Source organism: Amblyomma maculatum, chromosome 2 (assembly GCF_055883805.1).
Source record: "Amblyomma maculatum isolate TAMU_Amacu chromosome 2, ASM5588380v1, whole genome shotgun sequence".
NCBI classification, from domain to species: Eukaryota; Metazoa; Arthropoda; class Arachnida; order Ixodida; family Ixodidae; genus Amblyomma; species Amblyomma maculatum.
Window position 1 is genome coordinate 216,642,313 of NC_139345.1, and position 23,990 is coordinate 216,666,302.

The 23,990-nt window shown below is 46.1% G+C and overlaps 1 protein-coding gene across 2 annotated transcripts in view; it reads right to left on the minus strand.

Annotated features, from left to right (window-relative positions):
- The window catches only part of Vps50 (vacuolar protein sorting 50), a 220,625-nt gene extending 196,840 nt beyond the window's left edge, over positions 1 to 23,785 (minus strand). Inside the window, exons 1-5 of one of the 2 annotated variants that reach the window (XM_084595738.1) lie at positions 23,478 to 23,785; positions 23,265 to 23,333; positions 23,079 to 23,192; positions 16,940 to 17,011; positions 2,056 to 2,180 (exon numbers count right to left, since the gene is read on the minus strand). In XM_084595738.1, the coding sequence (XP_084451864.1) occupies positions 2,056 to 2,180; positions 16,940 to 17,011; positions 23,079 to 23,192; positions 23,265 to 23,333; positions 23,478 to 23,519 (422 nt within the window). In that variant the 5' untranslated portion in view covers positions 23,520 to 23,785. The remainder of the gene's footprint in view (positions 1 to 2,055; positions 2,181 to 16,939; positions 17,012 to 23,078; positions 23,193 to 23,264; positions 23,334 to 23,477) is intronic. The other variant, XM_084595737.1, reaches the window with a different exon arrangement.
- Positions 23,786 to 23,990: the final 205 nt, after the last annotated feature.

The following is a 23,990-nucleotide window of genomic DNA, read 5'->3' on the forward strand; positions in this document are numbered from 1 at the left end:
AACCTAACCTCGCACAATGTTTCACACACTTCCAGTGCCATCCAACACACTTTTTTCAGTGGCTGTATTTTCATCAGAAATGGAGGGGTGAAGGTATCAAGAATGCATTCTGCATAAAAAAACTGCATTTCATCTAATTTTTTTTTTCTATTAGCCGACCAACCAACCAGGATAGGTCTTCACATGCATGGTGTGACTAAAACTGTCCCCCTCCCACCAGCTGTTGCTAAACATCCTCTTAAATCCACCCCATAAACTCAATTCAAGAGGAAGGATCACTGAAATGCCACGGAGAATAGCTGGTGGCTTTGAGTATGACTTGCTGCATGAATGGGAGTTCATTTTCTACAACAAGGCTTCTAATGACCCATAACTAGAGCACAAAGGATGGGACAAAGATGAAGGAGGGATGCTGCGTGGTGTCCTCCCTTCATCTTTATCTCGTCTTAAGCGCTGTAGTTATGGATCATCGAAAACACCAACTCGCCCAACAACTGCTTTTGTCGAAGACTTCTAAAGCATGTTGTCGGTGCATTTTTAACAGCCATATGTGAGAATCTTGTTGTGACGCTCTCACTCAAGGGTTGCATAAACTTTAGCAAAGGAGGGGCAGTAGCAAGTGCCATGAGTACAGTAAAATCTCATTACTTGAAACTATGAGGGAGTGAAAAAAAAGTATCCAAGCTATCTGAAGGTCAAATTATTGAATGGCCCCTAGCAATATCAGCAAAAACTGTTCACTCATTTGGTGAAAGCCTGGCTCTTCTATGACAAAAAATTTGTTGACCAGGAAAGTCAAGCACATTATTGGGAATGCTGGAAAGTGGTAAAGGCCACCGTTGGCTTCTTTCACTGTGTGGCACAACAGAGCTGGAACTTGTTTGCGTGTGATGTTGCATGTGAGAAAGCTTCATTCCAAGCCAGTCACGTGACAAAAGCAGTTTCAGCACAGAAGCAAGCAAGGCAATCACTGGCAGAGTGGCCTTTGAAAAAATAGATTTCAGTGAGAAGGCAATTATTGTTTCATACAACATGCAGCTATGAGCTCAGCTAGCTGGCACGCTGTTGCAGTGGGCTGGCAACCTGCTAATCATCAGTATGCCTGCTGGTGTGTACCTGGGGCACAAAGGAGGGTGAGGGATGCGCAGAGCACATCTTGTCAACAGAGGTCACATGTCAATGGCTCACCGGCACTGGTCGGCAGTGCAAAAAACCATGTCAAGGCAGGCGCTCCCAACTTGGAAACATCGGCGCCACATGGATAGGCACAGGACTTCTTTCAGGCCTAGACTCGAGCAAGCATGCAAGGTGTGTGTGTGTTCAAAACTCGTGCTCCTGAACACAGCCTCGTTCAAAACAACTCTCCAATCTGGGGGACCCAATATGGATGCAAGGTTGAAGAAGTGGAGGGTGATTTGCGCTGATTCTCGGAGTGGGCCACCTTCTCATAGTGACCCCACTGTGGGTCTCTAATGAGCTAAACAGCAGCAGTAGCTGTGTGTCGCTCAGGGAGAGCCATACCTACACACTCTGCTGTCTTTTATTTCATTTATGCCACCTTTGCCAAACACCCAGTCTCAGCTATGTAATAGAGCTCATAATGGATAAGAAAGGCATAAAAAGGTCTCGCAAACAAGTGAACAAACTAACTTTCCAGCCTGGATACATATGGCAATGTTGGTACTTTCCAGTAACCACGATTTTAAACTGATAGATTCTATTATTTGGGACAGCATGACATAAAATATAAAATGGTCGAAATGTATGTGAGAAAATATGGTACTACAGCTATAAATGCACTCAATTAGCTCTGTCAAAAAATGAAGCAAAATTAAATAATGTTGGCAAGCAGGGCATGCAGGAATAGCAATGGGCCCATCACAAGTGAACACCTCTGCCGCCACACCTTCTGCTTGTCCATCCAGCACTTCATGAAGAACCATAATATTATCATACAATGCTTGGCCTTCACATTCTGCCACCCTGAGGAGGGGGCCAACAGCAGCCAGGGGCAACTTCACCTACCCTCTCTCCGCAATAAGAGCACAGTTCTACCTGCGACCACGGGTGCAGACCGAGCAGGCCTCGTCCAGATTTTCTTGAAGCTCCGTGACCCTCTGGAGCTCCAGTGCATACCATGACTGGTTCTGCAGGATCAGGTCCGACACCCGCTTGGAGACCTGTCAAAGGCCAACAGTATGCCTGCTTCAACACTGATGTCTGAGCTTGAGACACATCTTGACATAGCAATGCTGCTTTGGCAGCCTCTGACTCTCCTCACCTAGATGCCCAAATTGTTCCTACATATACTGCCTGCACCAGCCCTGGACCTGCCCTTCACAAGACCACCACTTAGAGGTACTACCAGAAATATACTGAAGTAAAGCGCTCTGATGGGTTAGTTGGTTCATTAAAACTACATGAAAGAAGGAAACCACAGACACCTTCAGTTCTGTCTTTCACGCAGTTTTACTCGTTCACAACCAGAAAGCGATCATCTACTGACATTTTCACCAAGATCTGAGACATGCCAATTTGGATCTCTGTAGATGCACTACATCCCCATTCAAGAGTGAACCGGAACAGTCCAGGTGCGTCCAGTGCTAATTTTACAAAACCTTTCAATTGTTGCTGGCATTGCCAGACTCTCGCAGTCACATTCTGGACTTGGATCCTTAATTAGAATGAATGCATGTCTCAAACATGCTTATCTCTGGTTATCTGCATGAACTCACTGCAGGCAGCCTCTCCTTCATACCCTGCATATCTAAAATTGGTTGCGGAACACTCTTCTCGAGCCAAGGCTGCACGCAACACACATGGACTCGCAACCAGTTAGTAGAGCATTGCATATAACAAACAGTTACTTTTTATTGTTTTCTCTTTGAAGAAAGAAATAAAAAGAGAAACATATACCCAGATCTTGCCCTTTGCCTCTTTGGGGTGTATATTTAAAATGCGGTACCCAATAGCCCAATCATCTGCATTGCTCAACATAAATGAAAATTAACAACCACTCACAAAACCTGACCAATTGTTTTACACTGACATTTTTGTAGCAAAATCTTGGCCACGAACAACGAGTCTCGTGTGGCAGGAGGCACAGAGCCATTGGTGGATGCTGCACGCTCGCTGCACCATCTGGCAATCGAGAAGCAACCAGAGGAAGAAAATGTCTCATCTTTAATGCAACAACAACATAGCTAGACATAATAGCTCATCTTACTTCTCCTTTTTTAGCATGAGGATAATAGTAGTGATGATGATAGGCTAGTCAGCAACACATTTTGAGCGAACGTGTACTCAGCATAGGAAAGGATTGGATTGGACTAGATTAGATTGAACTGGATTGGACTCAATTGGACTGGTTTGGATTGGACTGGATTTGATTAGACTGCATTGGTTTGGATTAGAGTAGACTAGACTGGATTGGATAGGATTAGATTGCACTGGAGACGAGTAGGTAGCCCAGCGCCAGGCACACATGCTTTCGCTACGCATATCCTGGCCTAGCTGAGCTAAGCCATGGCCAATTTTTCGTTTGCTTACTTTATCATAAAACCTTCTTGATACATTCCCAGTTCATATGCTCAACACTGTGAGCAGCAAAGATAGAGTTATACTGTTCACCTTTTGAATGAGGGGACCACAAAAGGTCACAAGATCAGGGTGGAAATGATAAGATTTGGCCTTATAGAGTCAGAATCAAATACTGTGGCACCGAAGAAATGAAGATTTATAATTTTTAATCTGAGTTAAAAATTGCATAAAACAAGCCAAAGCAATGTCTTGCAGTGAAATATCAGTGACCTGCCAATTGGTTTGGTTTAGTTTATGAGGTTTTTAACGTCCCAAAGTGACTCGGGCTATGAGAGATGCCGTAGTGGAGAGCGTCGAAAATTTCGACCACCTGGGGTTCTTTAACGTGCACTGACATCGCCCAGCACACGGGGCCTTGTTTTTTGCCTCCACCGAAAAGCGGCCGCCGCTGCCGGGATTCTTGTGCACAGTAGTAGAGCGCCATAACCACTGCACCACTGCACTTGAGCTGTCCTGCCAATTTACCCCATAACTATTGTTGATATATTTGCATTTCTTGCTTGAAGAAGTAAAAATGGTATCAATAAGGCATTATATCTCATTAACAAAACACACTACACTAGACTAAAACTGGCTGTAATTACTGTCTGGTAGCTGGGGACAATACAGTGAAAGCTCGTCAATACAAACCTCAATAATTCAAGCTCTACTGCTCGGTTTCGCGAAGCTCCATAGAAGCATATGTACAAAAAAGCCCGTCAATTCGAACGCAAGTTGGTTCCGCCACGGATAATTTGAACTATGCGCTGCCACTTCTGAATGGCCTGGCACATGCCTAAAGAAATGACTCAGCTATAGGGTGGCACAGTTACTAAGCTGCATGACTCCAAAACCGAGAGGGAAGGTCAAACATGGAAGAACGGCTAAAGCCAAGCTGCCACCATGACTGGCGTGGCGGCCGGCAATGCCAGAAGGTAGGGGTTGGCAACCACTGCTTGTTCAGCGTGACCACCGAGACTTGCAACTAAACGCTCATTAATTCGACCACCGTTAATTCGGAAACACAAACAAATCTTACTGATGATATGGACACAACCAAAGCCTCTATAAAGCTATGTCATCAGACAATCGTTATGGGTCTCACACAAGGTATGATTGGTACTGAAAGCAACTGTCAAAACTGCACCCCTCGCACTTGAACTGCATGTTGTGGAATTGACCACACACCTCTGGCATGCTCACAAAAGCAAGTGTGACGAAACACAAATGGCATCATCTCAATGATAGGCAGAACACTTAGTTTTGGTTTTTGATTTTTGGTCGCTGTCGTGGTGAAAAACATTTATTTATCAATACCCCAGTCCGGGGCAGTAAAGAGCGGCTATCGGGCGCACATCAGCCAGCTAACTAATCACAGCTGCGTGGTGTTTCGGACGATCATTTGTAGTACTGAACATTTTCCATGCTTCCATTTGCCATGGCCGGACTCGAGCGGTGGTAGCCCTCTCTTTACGGCCTAAGCACAGAGGGTGTTTCCCGTTTGCCCCCGCTATGAAATCGTGGTGCTGCGACCCTATTCGTCCTCCACGGGCGGAACGGCCACTCACGTGCGGCCGCTTGAGGCTGACCAAGCCTAGGCAGAAAGCCTACACATTCAATATGCATTTATTAGGTCGTGATATTTGCTTTCATTCTTGTGATTGAGACTTCAGAAACCTGAGGAACACTCAAAGCTCCCTATGATGATCTTTGACGCAGTACTGAGGGCCATAGATGGGTGCACCGACCGCAAGCCATTCTTACAGGCTGGCTGCGTATCAGCATCTTGCTGAGCCAAAACCTGGGTAAAAGCTAATGTAAAATCCAGCTGAATCATTTTGGAACACATTTCTCCATCACTTAGGAACTGGTGAAAGTCAACATCGGGACTCTCCCCAGGCCAGGACTAAGCTGTATGACTCCAAAACCGAGAGGGAAGGTCAAACATGGAAGAACGGCTAGGAAGAATGGTAGCGAGAAGGATAGGAAGCGAAGTAGAGTACTGCAGTATACCATGAATTGTACTGGCATAGAGTGCAGAAGAAGGAGTCGGACATAAGGAAGGTCAGTAAATAATTCCAGGAGCAGAGGCATCACTCATACGTGCACGTGTACATTGTTCAGGGAAAATAAAGCGTAAATGTGCGGCAGAAAACGTACGTCCACACCAAAGAAAATGTCAAAAGTGCACAGCGACTGAGAAGCTCAACCACTGTCACGAAGTCAGCTTCTTCGTTACAAACTAGAGCTGCAGGGTTCAGCAACGTAGGTGGCAGACAAAGACATGTCGGGAGGCTTTCCCGCTATCTGTATATGAAGACAGTAATGAATGTCTGTTACCCCAAGACGATGTGCATGCCTCAGAACAGGAAGGCGAGATTACGGTGAATGCACCGCCCGAAGCAACGTTACTAGAAGCAGCTTCAATTGAAAAGCTCCTGAGTGCCACATGGCTTGTGGCGCTGCAGTCGAACCAGGCTTCATCATGCCGGCGCGATTGCCAGCGGCTGCAGGCGTTTCAGCCACGCGCTCGCGAGTTCAAAGCTCTGACTTGATGCCGTGGAACCTAGCGGCTCCAAAAATATGATGAATTTAGTATTCCTATTTCCTTGATTTCTTTTTTCATAGTTTACTAAGTTAAGCAACAGATTTCATTTCATGTGCGCAGTGGCTAAGTTGCCACTGCACTTAACAATGGTAGCGAGAAGGATAGGAAGCGAAGTAGAGTACTGCGCAGGTATGATTTCCCGGCCCGTTCCCATCATTTGAAGCCCGAGCCCAGTCCGGGCTCATTGCTCCAAGCTCGGGCCCGGCCAGGGCCCACGCTGACATGAAGCAGGCCCAAAGCATGCCCGAAGCAGACCCGCTCTACCAAGTCTCAGCCTGCCCCAGACCCGGCAGTCAGTCTGTACGGACTCCGTGAAATGTACAATTAAGGCAAAAAAGAAATGCCGAACGCTTTATTCCATCATAAATGATTTAGTCCTCATTTACATGCAACAGCACATAAAAGAGTCAACATTCCAAATAACGCGGCACAAAAATTCCAAGCTCGTAGAAGAAAAAATTTCCAAAAGACTGCATAAAGTACTCCTTTGTTATCGAAAGAGCGCGAGTCTGCTACCAAAGCTCTCATCTCGGCTAGTTGGTTGCTAGATTCGGATATAGTTGCTATCACACAAGGAACTGTCCACCTATTTTTTGCATGCATCTTCCACGCGCGCTAGCCAACACGTCCGAACCAAGATTGTGATAAACTGATCAATAATATTGTATGTGCTAAGAGCCATAATTCTCTCTGTTATCTGAACTGCTGAATTAGAGCTTGTAGGTATGCTGTTCACGATATTTTTTTACTTTGGTCATGACTGTATTTCATGTGCAATTTTTTAGTTTACTACTATGTGTGTACTTTTTGATGTTACCGACCCACTTCTTAGTCCTGAGTAGGACTGATTTTTTTTTTTTTAATAAATAAATGATACTGCTTATATGTTTTGTAATCACAAATCAAGATCTAAGGTTTAAAAGCTATAGGTTACAGGAATTTTAAATATGGCTTCTTATTAGCAATTAGCTCTTGCGGCATGTTATTTTCTCAATCACACAGACTGCCCCCCCAAATATGCCACAAGAGCCTGCGTTAACAAGGTTGACGACTGGGCAAGTTGGTAAGGGTTCATTTTTAACCAACCAAAGGACGAGACACAGGGAGCCTACATTAGCAAGGGCAGAAGAAAAAATCTAAATACTGTTGCGAAAACTTCAATGACACACTCCGCATCTCTAAGGAATGGAGACGAAAAGCAAAACACCTGTTTATTGTACACATATTTGTGTTTGAATGCGCCAAGATTCCTATTGTGGTACGTGCTTATTCAGTGTCGTTTATTGTAGCGTCGAGGTCTGTTTGCTTTTTTATTCAGGGAGGGGGGAGGAGGAGGCTAAGGCAGAGAAAGGCTATCTTTGAAAAGACAGCTGCCTGCGGTGCAGTAGGTTAAAGGTCCTTGTCCAGTGGCTCTTATGAGGTTTCAAATGGCCAGTCATTAAGGTAACACAAACACAAAATCGAGAAGATACAAGAGTGCCTTCTGCTAGATCAGCCCGTTCCAGGCCTGCCAAAATAGCCATTTTCAGGCCTGGCCCGAGCCCATGTAGTGCTTTAAAACGAACCACTTTATTAATCCTGCCTACGAGTTCATTTTGTAAGCATGAAAATACAAACAAAACGCGAACGCCCTCCACCTCGACTGATTGTTAAGTCGGCGGAAGGGCTTCCCTCTCGGTTGATGGTGATGGGTGCGAGAGGAGGACCTCGTGCCGGACCTGGGGGACTTACTTTGCGACTGACGGCCGCAGAGGTGAGCACATGTCGCCCATCAAATGAGTGACCTCCGTTCGATGCCAACTAAACATGTTAAATCAAAATAAAACAAGCCGAACTAACGCACTTTTCATTACGTACAGATTACATGGCGCTGAGCCTATTATCGGCCACCGTCACCAACTTCCTCTCTACTTCATCCACGTTGTCTCCTACCTATGGCCCCCGGCCACCACCAGTCACACGCGACTGGCCCGCGCGGCTGCCGTCCAGTAAAAGCCCCGCTCTCTCATTCCCGCACCCCGATCCCAAGCAATTCCCGCCAAAACTTACTGTTCAGCCAATGACAACCCCCTTGCAACACCACGACCAATTAACAATTTTCCCGCCACTTTCTCCCGGATTAAACACTTCCTATAGAAAAGAAAAACAAAACACAACATCACACACAAGCGAAGCTGATCGCCGCCTTGGCCAGCTACGCCAAAAAGAAAACATACACAGATACGCGGTGCTGGCCATTTCTATCGTCGCCTAACGCACAGAGCGTCTCCAAAAGACAACAACACAACTCTCGGCCGAAACGGCCGAGAAACCCGAGCCTCGGCACCCCCGGAGAGCCGAACCCCTATATTTCCGGGAAGCGCAACGCCGTTTGTGGGACAAACTACAGTACCCTCTCAAGCTCAAGCGCCCCTTCTCCTTGCATCCCCGCAGCGCCTTTCGTGGGTCCAGCCTGCTCTGCCTTTCCTTCCTCATTTGGCCGGCGTGCGCTATTTTCCTCCCTCTGCTTTCTCCACGACGCACTCTGGCTGCGTCGTGACACATGCGTATGTCCGTGAGTCGTTTTCTAGCTTGAAGATCCCTCTCTGTGATACTATGCGCAGTCAGTCAATCAACGACTAAAGCACGCTCGAAGACCCGCCCATGCTGCCCGGGCCTAATACATTCCGAACATTCTAAAAAAAAAAAAATGGAGTGCATGGTGTGAAGAACTTAGCGCAACAACATGAAGAGAAGAAAAAAAAAGAAGACATACGCAGCAGGCAACATATGTCTACGCTTCCATACCTAACCAAGTTGCCGCGCTCTCTGTTTGCAGAAAAACCTGGCAGCATGTTTAGTGCAATCAGTAGTTCATTCGTACTCGATACAAGCTGTCCACAGATATATGATTTGATGCTGTATCGTAAGATTCGCATTTAATTACAATTCACTAATTATGGTAATCAATACAGGAGTGCAGTTATATTATTTATAAGCTATCTGACGATATAGGATTTCAATCACGAATAACTAATTAATGACAACTAAATAAGTCCTGCAGTTGGTCCAGCGAAAGTATACTTTAAAAAGCAATCCAACAATATATTACTTAATAATATAGCGTTCAATAAAGTCATAAAAACTAATTAACAGGTAACAGCGAAGAACTAAGATTAGTCAAGTGCAATCGTAATAAGCTACACAGCCACTGCGGACACATTCAGTACCCACATTCTGTACACAGTGGGTAAGAAATAAGTTAAGCTACGCATTAAAACTGCCCATTGATCAATACGCATGCACGCTCATTCATTTCAGATTACTTAGCCAACAATAACCAACAACTGGGAATAGCACCTACTGATTCGGCCAAATTGCACGACCGGCAGTTCCTCATGCCCTTATTCTAATGCTTCACTATTCCAATTACCAAGTGTGGCAGGGAAAAAGTTGCAAAGCTTGCTCTCGAAGCTTTCTGAAATACAGACAACTTGCCTTAATTAAAGCATGCGCACACAGCTAGTTTCTCAAAGGCAGGCGTGTGGCATTTCATTGTTCGCATAAATCGCGCAAAATAAACCAGAAAAGTATAGTCTTCCTTGTTGGAGAAAACCAGACAAACATCCCGCGCGCTACATCTTAAGAATGGCTGCTTGCAAGGTTTTACATTACTTCCTAACCGTTTTGTGACTATCAAGATTGCAGCTACTGAAAAAAAAAAAAGAAAGAAACACTCGCATTATTGCTTCAGACAAATTATTACTTAGGAAATGCTGCCCTTCGCCCATCGCGCCCCAGCTTTTGCTGCCGCTTCAAGGCGTCAGTCAGGAGACAGTTTCGACCGCCGCGCCACCTACCCCGGAAAGCGGCTGGGCGCTGCCCACAATGTACAGTGGAGGCGGGGAGCTTTTGAACTGAAGCTGGTTCTAGTAACGTTGGTCTGAAGCGCACAAAAAGTGGGATAAGAATAGATATTTTTCAATATGCGCTAACAAAATATATAACAGGTCAATGACCAGCCTGACCTGCCCACAGACGTTTGAAGGTGCACGAAATTGTGGGACATGCATGGAAGCAGACAGAAACGTGTTCAAAAGTGAAAAATGCCATTGCTCTGACATACCCTTTGAGATACGCGAAACTGGTACTCCTCCTCATTCGGCCACTAATAGTAACAGGCAGGCAGAATTCGGTACAACGCAGTGAACGATGGATGTGATGGAAACAGCATGCAACACACTCGCTCCGTTTCCGACAGCGAACAGACCTGAGAGGCCAAAATGCTCATCATGTGGTAAATTTTGTGCTTCTGCAGCCTTGACATTACATTTTTGATGAATGCCAGTTCCCCTAGCATCATGAAGGAAACAAGGTTACCACAGGAAGAAAAAAATATCAGCTCTTGTACAGCATAACCGGGTTGACCTTACAACTGTTGTGGGGTTGTAATAGGGGGATAAATACGTTTCTCCCGCTTAGTCGCAGCTGACAGTCAAAACCGCCTACCCCACCCAGTGATCGCGTGCGCTACTGAGCGCACGCCGACCACTGCGCGCCGTGCTCTTGGGAACAAAGGAACAACACGTGCTAACAACAAACAGGCATTTATTGCTGCAATAACAACAACGCCAGCTAGCGCAATAAAACACACTAATGAATACAGGTCGTCTGACTCACCAACAGGGCTACGGGCGAATGTTCGCCCACGCTAGAGCAGGAGATAAACTCCGAGCCGGACAAGACGGACAAGCGGGATAAGTCCCGCGAGGCTTCACCTCGCCGGTGACTGCAGAGTGCCGCGAGGAGACATCTGCTCGCATCCAGGTCCTGATGCCGAAGAGCGTTGGCTTTGTGACAAGATCAGGAGTGGCGCTTGTGCTGCCGCAATGCTGGCGTCATCTCTCGATAGTTAATATTAACCACCAATGTTGGCGCCATTCCGCGATAGCTAGAGTAACTACCGCGGGGGGAAAGCAGACTTTAAGGGAACAGGGTAGGTCCTATTCTTGCCATGCATTTTAGGCTATGTTCGTGACCCTTTTTCTCATGATCTGCTGGGGTTAGAACATTAACAATGGTGGCATTGTAATCAGCAATGTTAGGTAGTGTTACTGAACTAGGATAATTTCTTTTTAAAGGTTAGTTTTTTTATCGTTTTTTTTACTCGACCCACCAAATTTTAGAGCCATAATCTGCAGTAAATAGCCTGTAAATAAAAATCGTCTGCAATAATATTTATAATCCTAGTTCAGTAGACTATCTGTAATGTTTGCTCAATGTCTGGAAAATTTTATCTCCCTTGCGCCTGTAGTTTCTTAAAAAAAGGGTCAAATGCAGCAAAATTTGGTGTTTTGAGATAATTGGCTTTGAAGTGGAAGAAAGAGCTTTATTGCAATATAGCACTATAGAAACAAATTCTCACGCATGTTTTCAATAGCCACCAGCCTGGTAGTCCCCTCCATCATCAACACTTCTTTTCTGCGCTAGCTGCCTTGTTTTCCGGGCCTCCTTAGTGACCAGTCGTGTAGCCCTCTCTGCAAAGTACAGTCGCCGCCGGTCAGCTTCGCGCAACCATTGGACTGTAAACCGTCCTGGAGAAACTCTGAATGACCTCAGAATCTCGGCTCGAGCAATGCTGCCATTATTGAAAGTTAGCACAGCATCCATTGTCGCTATTTTCAGCGTCTTGAGACCAAGAAAGACATTTTTCGGAGCACGCTCCCATACAACGTCGTTGAACGCCTCATTCGCGTTCTGTGTTTTTCCATGGAGACATTTCCGGAGAAACTCAGGCTTTGAGAGCGCTGCAACACCGGCTTCACTGCTTCAAGGACCGCTGCAGACGCGCAGACGCAGACGCGCACGTGGTGCAGACGCAGACGTGGTGGCCGCGGCGCCCACTCCTGGGTTGTGTTGCGGAGAATTGGCGTCATTGGAGATCCGACTTATGCCGGTTTCCGTAGGAGAGACGTTTTTTAAAGCACTTCTCGGGCTTTGTCATTGCATTACCGCTAAATAACCAGCACAAAGGTATAAACAAACTCGTATGTCCGCGAAAACACGCCGAAACACGAGCAAAATGCCGCGCGTTGCGAGTAATCCAGCTGCGTCTTAGGATTCGTTTGGCTAAGTGAAGTATGCTAGCTAGGTTTTCACTGTTGCCAGATAAGTGACTGTCATTCCTCTAAACGTGAGAAAAAATAGACGCTGAAAAAAAAAAATTTTTTTAGCTTAGGAAAGGCACAGATCCCGAGCATGTGTCAAAGGGGGTGTGGCTGGATGCTGCCTAGGTTTCGAAAAATGATGATTTTGAGGTAAATATTTCGCGTGCGCGCAAATGAAAGACTGGGCTATGTTAAGGAAAGAATAGAGATTTTAAATTACACAAAAACGAAAAATCGAAATTTTTCGGAAATTTTGCCTACCCTGTTCCCTTAAAGGGGATGATGGGAGATCGTTCCCCACACTGTACACTGCTACTTGGCTCTGCTTGCGATGCAAATTATTTACAAATGAGAATTAAGTTTTCAGATAATGTGTGCACTGTAAGAAATATTACTGCCGCCTGAGCCTACACTGAACCACTTTTACACACATAAAACTATGAACTACGTAATTTTATTAAGAATTTTGCTCATTCCGTAAACTGAACACATGCGGAAGGCAAATGGAATTCATGTCTAGTTAAATGATTAGCAATCACAGAGTTGAAGAAATCTTTACTGCCAACCTTTAGATGTGCCAAACGAACTAACTTGGATATATTCGTATGGTATTCACTGGTAATATTAAAGCAGCATAAGTGTTTAGAAAATCCACATATGCGCTGCAGATGGAGAAAAAGTTAGAGGATGTACACATCTGATTCCCCAATGATCGCATTCATTTGTTCTCACTTTCAGCGTGTGTTCAATGCGGCATGAGTCATATGTGCTAAGGTGGGGATATGACATAAACCAAAGTACAAGGTCTCGATTTATTACCCCAAAATGTTGAATATACTCAGTCTAGATCAGTAAAACTGGAGGACAATTCCTCCTCTTCACATTTTGTAACAGCCAGCTCTGTGAACAAAATATAGTATCTTGTCTGAAATTCGCGAAGTGAATGAACCCTCCGCAATCTTTATTATTTTGGCACTGTGAACCTCGCGAACAAGCGCTTGAAGCTGAAAAAGCTGGCGTGCACCGGCCACCGCCACAGAAACGAGCAGCGTTGGGTAGATCCTGCACGCCCATCACGGCAGAAGAGAGCGGAACTCGCTTAAAAGAGCTCCCATGGGTGAGCAGGCCTTATGACAAAGTGTGCCGCCACCGCTTGAGTCCATCCGTGTATCAGCATAGTTCTTCCATAGCTCCAAAAATGTGCACTCAAGTTCTGTTTAGCATTCAGGATGTCATGTGGTGAAGCCTCGCTTGCTACACAGGTTGCTTGTGAGGAGGGCCCTGCAGCTATTACGTCGCACCATGAAAGATGTCGAGGAGGCCGTTACTCTTTTTGAGCAGTTCTGCTTTGATGCTCCCGACAGCGTGCACACAATAAAGCATTCGTGAGAATGCCAAAAATAATCAATCGCGCTATTCTCGTCTAAAAAGCAGATGACCGTAGTCCAATTTATCACCAATGAAGCTTACAATAATGGAAGAGGATCTTGTCAGTTTTTTTGAGGCCATTTGATAATGTAAGTTCGAATAATTAGAAGCATTTTTTCCGGTCCTGTGAGGTTTGAATTAATCAACATTAGTGGTTAGAATATGAACCTAAACCAATTATTACATTCGTTTTGGTCCCTATTTCATAAAAAGTTGATTACATTTTCAGGCTTGCAAATGCTACCGTGCTCACAATCATAATTTTTAGCATTCAGGATAATACAGTTGCCGACCGATATTTCGGACGCCCAATTTTCCAGACCTGCCTGAAAATCCGGACCTTGCCATGGCACTGCCACGCACTCCATAGCGTCAATGTATAACACCGACCGAAATTTCGGACATTTCAAATCTTTCTCGTTCGATTTTCCGGACTTTTTCTTTCGATTCACAACTCAAGAGCTACCGAAAACGCAAACAACTCTGGTGCCATTTTGGTTTTCTGCAACCTCGAACCCACGTGTCATATCGTCAGCTGATCATGCCATCGGAACCTCGCATACCCGGTATAACCTCGATAGCAGGCACCGCTTGCTGCACCGTCCTGCCAGCATGGAGGAAGGAAAAACATGCCCGCCAGTGCCAGCTCTGCCGTGCTGCCGTCGTGCACAGTCGTCAGTCGCCGCGGTCGCCATTCACGAGTTGTGTGTTATGCTGTTTACATCGCCGTATCAACTACCGGACACTAAAGCCGGGCGTTATCCGGACACTCAAGCACCTCTATCAGTCACGCGTGCAGTTGCATGCTGTTGTTCATGGACAGTGGCAAAACCTAGTGTTGACTGTTGTCTGCACTCAGCATGCTTTCCAATGCATGGAAGGTGGTGACCGAGAAGACACTGCAGTATTGCTTCCACCATGCTGGTTTTGCGATCAGCGATGAAGTGCCGTCGTGATCCAATGATAGCGCCAGTGAATTCCATCAGCTGTCTTCATCTGCTGACCTCATCGAGCACTTGCGCGCTGCAGGAGCCGTTCCCATGGAAGTGACGCTGGACCAGTTTGCTAATGCTGACAGCGAGATCGAGCTCTGCGCTGAACTCACCGACGACGAAATTGTTCTCCAGGGGCTTGAAAGTGATGAATTGGGCTCCGACAGTGAGGAGCCAGAGGCTGTGCTGCCAACTAGCAGTGAACTAACCCGAGCTCTGATGGTGCTTTCGGCTGTGTACAGCAAGAACGTCACCCTTGCCGACGTGCAAGCCGACTTACTTGTATGGCAACGTAGCACCCCGCAGAGGCATATTGACCACTTTTTCAAGCAGTTCGCTAAATAAAGTGATTTTTTCTGCCTGAATTCGTTTTTTCGGACTGCCTAACTTTCAGGACGCTATCTCGGCCCCTTGAGGGTCCAAAAAATAGGTCGGCGACTGTATGCAAAAGCAGGCGCAAGCACATTACAAGAAATTCTTGGTAAGCACCCCTTGCTGAAGTATCTTCTACAGCATGCGCACAAAAAAACCTTAATGAAACAGCAACCTTAGTCACTAAATTCACCATAACACCGAGAACTGGGTGCTAAGAGTTCAGTTGTCAGAAATCTTCTAGGGAAGTTAAATTTTCCAGCAAATATGCCGATAACTTTGTCCCATTCTGGCCATATGATATGTTTGGGGACAACCAAAAGATGTGTCAATGTGAGTTAGCCATCAGGGCAGCTTTTCTACAGTGCGGAGGAGAACCAGGAGAGTTGACAGAGTTGACTAAGAAGACTCCATTTTGTAAGAGTTAGCAACAAAATTTTCCTTTTGGTTGTGCGACTATTTTGAGGTTGCATTTCTTTATGTGTAAAATCTACTTTTTGTAAAATTTTGAGGTCAATCATTGATGGACTTCAACAAATGACCAAGAGCTTTCAATGCAGGCCTCTTTCTTTTGTGAAGATGCTGGCACAGCCTGGCAGTGCGGAATGGGAGCTGTGCCTATTACCCGTCAAGGAATGCGCAGCGTAAGTTCTTTTTCTCAACTGCCTCAAGAAATGAGCCTAGCTCAGCAACTTAAGTTTCAGTACAAAAGCATTACTTCCCGCAGATTTGCATCTCGCCAGGGTGGCTGTGAAGCCTCCTTCAACCAACAGCGCCCCAAATCGGGCTGAGACAGAGATCAGCTTTGCTGGCAAAGTTGTGTACCTTGATACACCAAATGACTCTGCTGCACTTTACTACTGTTTCCTGTGAATAGCCCTCAGCTGCGAGTTGTACCACATCTGCTGCCATAATGAAAAGGTCCAGTTGTTCTACACATCATGACTACTTGCTCAAAGTGCAAGCTATTATCTGCTTTGAACTGAGAGAAATGAGAGACATAGCGCAAAACCCACAAATAATACACTCAAAGCTGTTTACTTGGCCCCACTGTCAAAATGATCAAGCAAGGTTTTCCTCTTCAACCAAATCTGCCAAATGTTCCAATCCTCCGTCCTGGTTCAGAATACAAGCTCTAAAAGCATAATTAATGACAAACTTAGGATCATGTTGCTTACCTGTGAATGGCTATATTCTAACAAGCACAGATATATTTTCCCGTTTTCACCAGACCATTCATATTGGAACAATACATCAGAAAGCGTGCTATAAAATCAGAACATATAAGAAGCTATTAATGAAATATTTAATATGATATTTGGCTTTACATTTCATGTAACCAATTGCGCTTACCTGCCTTGTATTCTTTTTTTTTCCTGCGCAAGATAATGACTATGTGAATGCCGTAAATTGTTGCTAACATCTGTCATTTATCGTGCATTATGATGCTCTAGTGCAGTGAAAACACAAAAACACAGGAAGACAAGCACTTATACTGCCAAGTGAAAAACGGCTTCTTTTTTCTCTTTCCTAAGCTAGTAATTACACCTAAACTAACTGGCCCGAATGAAAATTTCTTCATATTGAGAATGTTTCATGCTATGCTTGGATCGAAAGCTTCAGGTCAGCAGTATGAAGAAATCTAAAAACTATTTTGTGAAGGCTTGTAATTATAGACAATGGGGGAATGCAGAAGGATGAACCGCAAAGTTGGTGCAGCGAATGTTGGCACTGGCCAGCTCCCCAAGCTTGACGATGCTGTCTGCACAGGGTGAGGAGTGGCACATGCCGATCTGCGCAAAATTTCTACTGACCACAGCCAGCTGCCTCCGAAGAACCGTGCGCACCAGCTGGATGGCGGTCAGGTCCAGCTCCTCAGGAAGTTTCTGGAAAGCAGTCCATAACCATAACCACTACTTAGTCTGGCAACACCATTAACACCACCTCTGCTGAGAACATGACATAACCCAGGGGTGGCTGCAACAACCCCCTGACAACCCCCCTTGGATGTTCACTCCAGTCCACCCTCTACACTTGCAGAAGAGCATATCACCACCCATCATGACCTACCACAGCCTGAACAAGAGCTGGGGAAACACCCTATGGGGATGCCATTTGTGGCAACTTTCTGTCTGTGTTTTTAGTAAACAACACATTAATTTCAACGAGCACTTTTTGCTTTTCAGTGACCACAGGTTACCAGTGATGTCATCATTCTTGTCTTCCTTAGCCAGAACGATGCCTTAAGGAGACACTTCATTGCAGTTTAAGATTTGAACATTATAAGTTTAGTTTATTTAAATTTTGAAATGACTCTGACAGCAAGCGACCCCGTGACATCGTCACTGTCTCAACTAATCAAGCTTTATGACTATGCATGCTCTGTCTTTGATGCGACAAAAATAAAGGTACCGTTTCACAGAAAATCCAACACAGATGCTGGCGCTGGTGGCACAAAATCACTAGCATGACACAAGCAAGCAGTAGTTGGCAGGTGACATGGCCAGGTACCGATTTGTCGGTAGGTTGCCATAACAACACAACATGGCTTAGTGAATAGCTGCTCAGAGATGGCAGGGCAAGGTGGGAATCAAAATCACGAGCATGACATAAGCAAGCAGTAGTTGGCAGGTGACATGGCCAGGTACCGATTTGTCGGTAGGTTGCCATAACAACACAACATGGCTTAGTGAATAGCTGCTCCGAGATGGCAGGGCAAGGTGGGAATCAAAATCACGAGCATGACACAAGCAAGCAGTAGTTGGCAGGTGACATGGCCAGGTACCGATTTGTCAGTGGGTTGCCATAACAACACAACATGACTGAGTGGATAGCTGCTCCAAGATGGAAGGTGAAGGTGGAAATCAAAATCATGAGCATGACACAAGCAAGCAATAGTAGGCAGGTGACATTGCCAGGAACTTATTTGTCGGTGGGTTGCCATAATAACAAAACATGGCTGAGTGGATAGCTGCTCTGAGATGGGATCAAAACCTCCGGGACTCTTGGGCCTCGAGTCATGCAGATAAATTTGCAAGGCTTGGTTAAAGTGGGGCCTTAAATCCATTCTAGTCGCCTTACACATAACACGGTGGCTAGCAGCTGTTCGCAAACGAGTATGCATGATATAATATGGACGTAAATTGAAGAATTAGTGATTAAGAGAACAGCAATATGCATGTCAGCTCAGGAAGGAACAGCGGTTTACATTATGTAGCGAAGTACCGTAAGTAGTAGGCGAATATGTCTACTTAGGACAGGTAGTAACCGCAGATCCGGACCATGAAAAGGAAATAACAAGAATAACAAAATTGGGATGGAGCGCATTTGGCAAGCACTCGCAGATTATGACCAGTAGATTACCGGTATCGCTCAAGAGGAAAATATACAACAGTTGCATCTTACCTGTACTCACCTTTGGGGCTGAAACGTAGAGGCTAACAAAGAGAGTTCTACTTAAGTGTTGAGGACAACCCAGAGGGCTATGGAACAAAAAATGGTAGGGGTAACATTAAGAGATAGGAAGCGTGCAGAGTGGGTCAGAGAAATAACTCAAGTTACCGACATTGTAGTGGAAATTAAGAAGAAGAAATGGGCATGGGCAGGACATGTAGTGCTAAGAGAGGATAACCGATGGTCGCCTAGGGTAACAAACTGGATTCCAAGGGAAAGGAAGCGTAGCAGAGGGCGGCAGAAAGTTAGGTGGGCGGATGAGGTTAAGAAGTTCGCAGGGGTCAAGTGGATGCAGCTAGCACAAAACCGGGTTAATTGGAGAAATATGGGAGAGGCCTTTGCCCTACAGTGGGTATAGTCAGGCTGATGATGATGATTATGAATGTGCATGTATGCAAACAAGGTCTACAAGGGAAGGAGAGGCGTTAATGCTACCATATCAAATTCCTAAAGGTGGAACTTAATTGTCCCCAACATTTGCTCCAAAATGAGGCTCAACTTTTATTTTTTTAATCGACCCTGTGACATCATCACTGTCTCAATGAAACAGGGAATTTTATGGCCAACTATGCTAAGTGAATTTTATGATTAACCACTCCAGTTTGATTGTGGTTGTCTTTTTTTTTTATATAATGGGGCTTCGAACGCCATCGCAATGTGACCAGCCTGCTGCCAGAAACTGGTGCACCAGCAACTTAGCCATGTCATACGGTCTCATAGTGTCGCTCACGCCAGCAGACTTGTCACCTGCTACCATTGCACCTTCCAACAAAAATATAAGCCCCTCATTACTGAGCCACAGAAATATGCCTGCCTGGCTTAAGGGTAGTGTATTTGACTCTGGATCCAAAGAACCCCGCTAGGGTGGCGCAGTGGTTACGGCGCTCGACTACTGTTCCCAAGGGTGCGGGATCAAACCCTGGCCTCGGCGGCCGCTTTTCGATGGGGCAAAAAGCAAGACGCCCGTATGCTGTGCGATGTCTGTACACGTTAAAAAACCCCAGGTGGTTGAAATTTCCGGAGTCCTCCACTACATCTCTCATAGCCGGAGTTGCATTGGGACGTTAAACTCCACAAACAAACAAACTGGATCCAAAGACCCGGGTTCATTCTCCATCTTACCCTAAATTTTTTTTTGTGCACAATTTGAGTCTTAACAGCCTTTATTAGCACGTCTAAAACAGTATTTTGATCGGACAACCTTGTAATACCAATTTATAAAATGTTCTAATCACTCTTCACATCTGCCATTCTCTGTGCGACGTCAAACCTTTCCAACCAATTGTGTTTTTCTCTACATGTTGTCGCCAGCACTGCCTCACCCTCTGCAGAATAGGAGCTCTAACACTATCACACTCTCTGGTGCATCCCTGTATTACTCACTAGACTGTAGTGTGCCCCTGACACTAACACAGTGGAAGCTCGCATTAGCCTAGTTAAAGCTTAGATTTGGGTGAGCAGGTAGGCGTTCACTCTAGGGGAAGAGCGCAAGAACAGCAGGATATACTAGACAGTGCACGTTGTCTATGCATGGCCATTGTTGCACTGCTACAATACAATGAAGCACTAGCTCTCTCTCTCTGGCCCAGTAAGCAGCAGTGCAAAGAACAAGTGGTAGGACATATGTGCATACATAATGGAAATGTTGGAAGAAACCCTAAAATGTGGTAGTGAATTCACCTCAAAGAAGGCCCGCTTATTCTAATGATATAGGAGTTAATTCTAAAGTGTGAAATCACAAGTGAATGCTAGCTGCATTTATGAAATGGATTAACTATGAGGTCAATGCCATTGGCTGAAGGTTTCCTTTGAAGAGTACTTGCCGCTGCCTTCTTGAGTTGTAGACGACGGCTATATACACCGAGTGCCCGAAAACTATGGCACATTAATATGATAGCCTTAACAGCCCCATTCTCCAGAAAATTCAGCATCGGCACTGTGACTGAAAAATCATGCCTTCAGAAATATGTGTGCTACCTGGATTTACAAATACAGTCGTCTTTTAGCCCTAGCTTTGTAAACTCAAGCGGAGCGTTCCAACTAGTCCAATCCCAAGCACTGCCTCTGGCAGGCAGTAGCTGGAAGGTGACACAGCTGGTTATCAGGTTGTGTGACCACAGGACCCAGCTGTCACGCTGTCAACTTGCGCTTTTTCTTCTTTAAGATGGGAGGATGAGATTGGAATCCTCCAGGACCGTCGGACCCCCAGTTACACATGCTGCCCCTAGGGAACTTTCTTACGGCTTGGTTAAAGCAGGCCCGACATCTGTGTCACGTGGTCTGTCATATAAGTAATGACTATATGTTGATGAGTATGAGTGGGATAACAGAGGTGCAAATTAAGTGCTTAAGCAAATGGCATATATACAAACAAGGATCCACAAAGGATGCTGTGCTGGCAAGACTTTAATGCTGTCGCGTAATGCCCTTAAAGACGGAACTCAAGTGTCCCCCGAGCTTTTTCACGCTTGCAGCTTACATTGGACAATGTTAGCCCAAACTACCCCACTTTTGTTTCTGACCACATTCACACAGCAAGAACAGAAGATGCAAGAAAAGTGGCTAGTTGGTTGCCTACTCTGAAAGTATGAGGTGCCCCGAGACAAACAGGAAGACTACACAAACACGAAAAATTGTTTTTCACTATACTACCCGTTTCCTCTCAGGCACTTGTGTTCAGAGTGGATACCATATAGGAGGTATGCATGTGACGTCATCCGCTAGGGGCGCTAGCGGCCAGCGCAGAATTCGCCATACGCGTGGTCGTGTGTGTAGGCGCCGCACCCAGCCGCAGTATTCAACTCGTTCTGATCCGTGGGGTAAGCCTTTCGTGCAATTACAGAATTTCTGCGTGCGCCAGCGGAAACCATGCGAGCGAGTAGATACACCCGCGGACTTCGTGGAACAAGAAAAACGACTGCCTGGACAAAATGTTTGACTGGAAAACATTGGCTCGTACGACCGCGGTAACTTCGTCGAGGTGTGTCGTGTACTACAAGACCACTGCTTCGCGTTGAATTCCCTGACATCGGTGCCTGCCATGTGAAGTGCGGTCTTAAGTTTTGCGACAGGTGAAGGAATTAAAACGTACTAAGCCATGAATGTGTTTTAATTTTTGGCAAGAAAGCGAGGCCAAGAGCCACACGTGCGTGAGGGTGTCAATGACCGGCGTGCAGTTTTTAGAGGTGAGCACGTTGCGACGTGTCTGGTAATTCGCTTAGCTAACGCTGTCACCTCCTCCAACTTGCAAGTGACATGTTACAACTTTATCAAGCGTTATCGCTGCACATTGCGTTGTTGCGAACCTAGGTTCCATGGGTTATGTGCATCTCAAGCAGAGCTACGTTCCGTTCAATTCAGTCGTGTCCGACCCTTCGTGACCCTATGGACCGTGTCACGTCACGCTTTCCGGTCTCTCACTATCTTCCTAACATCACATAACTTCATCTGCAGCGTCTCGAGGATGCCATCTAACCATCGCGTTCGCTGCCTACCCCTTCTCCGGCGACCCGATACTAAATGTGTAAAACATATGCTCTCTGGGTGTGCCGTTTATCCTGCGAGTGCGTGACAGCACTTTTTTTCTCGACCTTCTGTCTGCCAAATTAAGCAACTGCATTGATTCGCTTTACTGCTGGAACAGCGCCTGTGGAAGCTTCGGCAGTTTGCCGACTACTGCCACTAGAAGTGTATGTTTCGCTGCCATGCCAGCTTTGGAATTGGGGAATTTAATGCGCTCGCTGTCTTTCCAAGATGTGTTCTGCCTCAGAGGCAGCTAATAACGGATTTAACGAGCTGCAAGTCGTTTTTCGCGAAATGGGTAACCGGCCACTTTTGCTGTCGAGCTGTTGCACGGGTGATGCCTAGGTGCAACATTGAACAGCGTGTTATGTCCCGGAGCATCAATATAGCGCTGCAGACTCCATGCTCATAAAGAGCTCAACAAAGAAAAATGGATGTGGACGTAATTACCCGCTTGATAAAACTTTACGGATCACTTCCAATATACGGCGGGCACCTGACAGCGAACCTAAAACTGCGCGATCCGACGCGCGCCGATGCCACCGGCGACCTCCGACATGGCGGACGAGGCGGAACGATGCTCGCGCCATCTGGTAGTACGACCTCAGTGAATACCTCCTATATGCATCGGCGTCATAACAGGCCGCAAGTTGTATTGGAGTGAAAAATTCGGTACACTACACTTAGCACAGGATGTTAGTTAATGAAGGTAAAACAGCAACCTGGCACATGAGCGACGGAAGGAAAGGACTAGCCATACCTCATCATTACCCTGCATAAATGTTGACTTCTGCTTTGCCATTATCACGAGAGGTTAAACACACAGGATGGGAATTGTTTACTCGACAGAGTGACCTATCTGCTACGAAGCAGTGTACTGTGGCAGGAAAGGCTGACGGATAATGTGTAGTACTTTGACCGGCTGTTCAGTCGAAAAACGCCGTTTGACAGGGCTCAGCAGCGAAAAGCGAAACGCACCTTCAGCTCGTGGTCGCTGGCATCGAAGGCCCCTTCGGGCGAGCAGTAGATGGCCTCGATGCAGGAAAGCACCTCTTCCTCTTCGCTGGGATCTGCCGGCAGCTCGCCGCTGGGCTGCGCACACGCACCGTGCACACCGAAAAGGGCCCGCTCACATGCACTTTATGGCCACCTGCTGAAACCCACCTTAAGTCTGGGGAGGGCCGGCTCGCAAATCACGCTGCTGCCACCGATCACTGGTTCCGGCAGCTGGCCCTGAATAAGGGGGGAGAGAGTCATTGAACACATCGAACGTGGATACAACATTGGAAACAACTCGGCCCTAGACGCGCTGAACATTTTGCATTGCTAACATTCACGACCATCCAAATTTGTTGACATCAATACAGGGGCACTTGCCTGTCTGCCAACTAAGGATCGCAGTTTTTTCGTCAGATCCATGAAGCTCGGCGGCTGCCCTCCTCTTCAACCGATGTCTCTGAAACGGTGGCAAGAACAGAATTTGCGCCACCGATTCGCGGCCGACGCCGCCGAACAGCTCGATCAAGGTCTTGGCTCGTGACGACTGGCTATGACTAAAGTCCTAAAGTCACTGGATAGCATGGAGGAAGGAGAAGGAGGAAGGAAGTTTCGCTGGCGGTTACCAACACCAGACCTTCTTTATTGGAATTATAGTGAACTAGAATACTTTCTAGTGGCGCGAACGGAAGGAAAAAAAAAACTGATTTATTTATAGGAAGGGAAAGGCGCGATAACTGTCTCACTTGTTTTTCTGTGGACACCGCAACCGCGCCGTAAGGGAAGGGAGGAAGGTGGGAGTGAAAGTGGATAGAGAGAAAGAGGAGCCGTAGTGGAGGGCTACGGAGTAATTTCGACCACCTGGGGATCTTTAACGTGCGCTGACATCGGTGA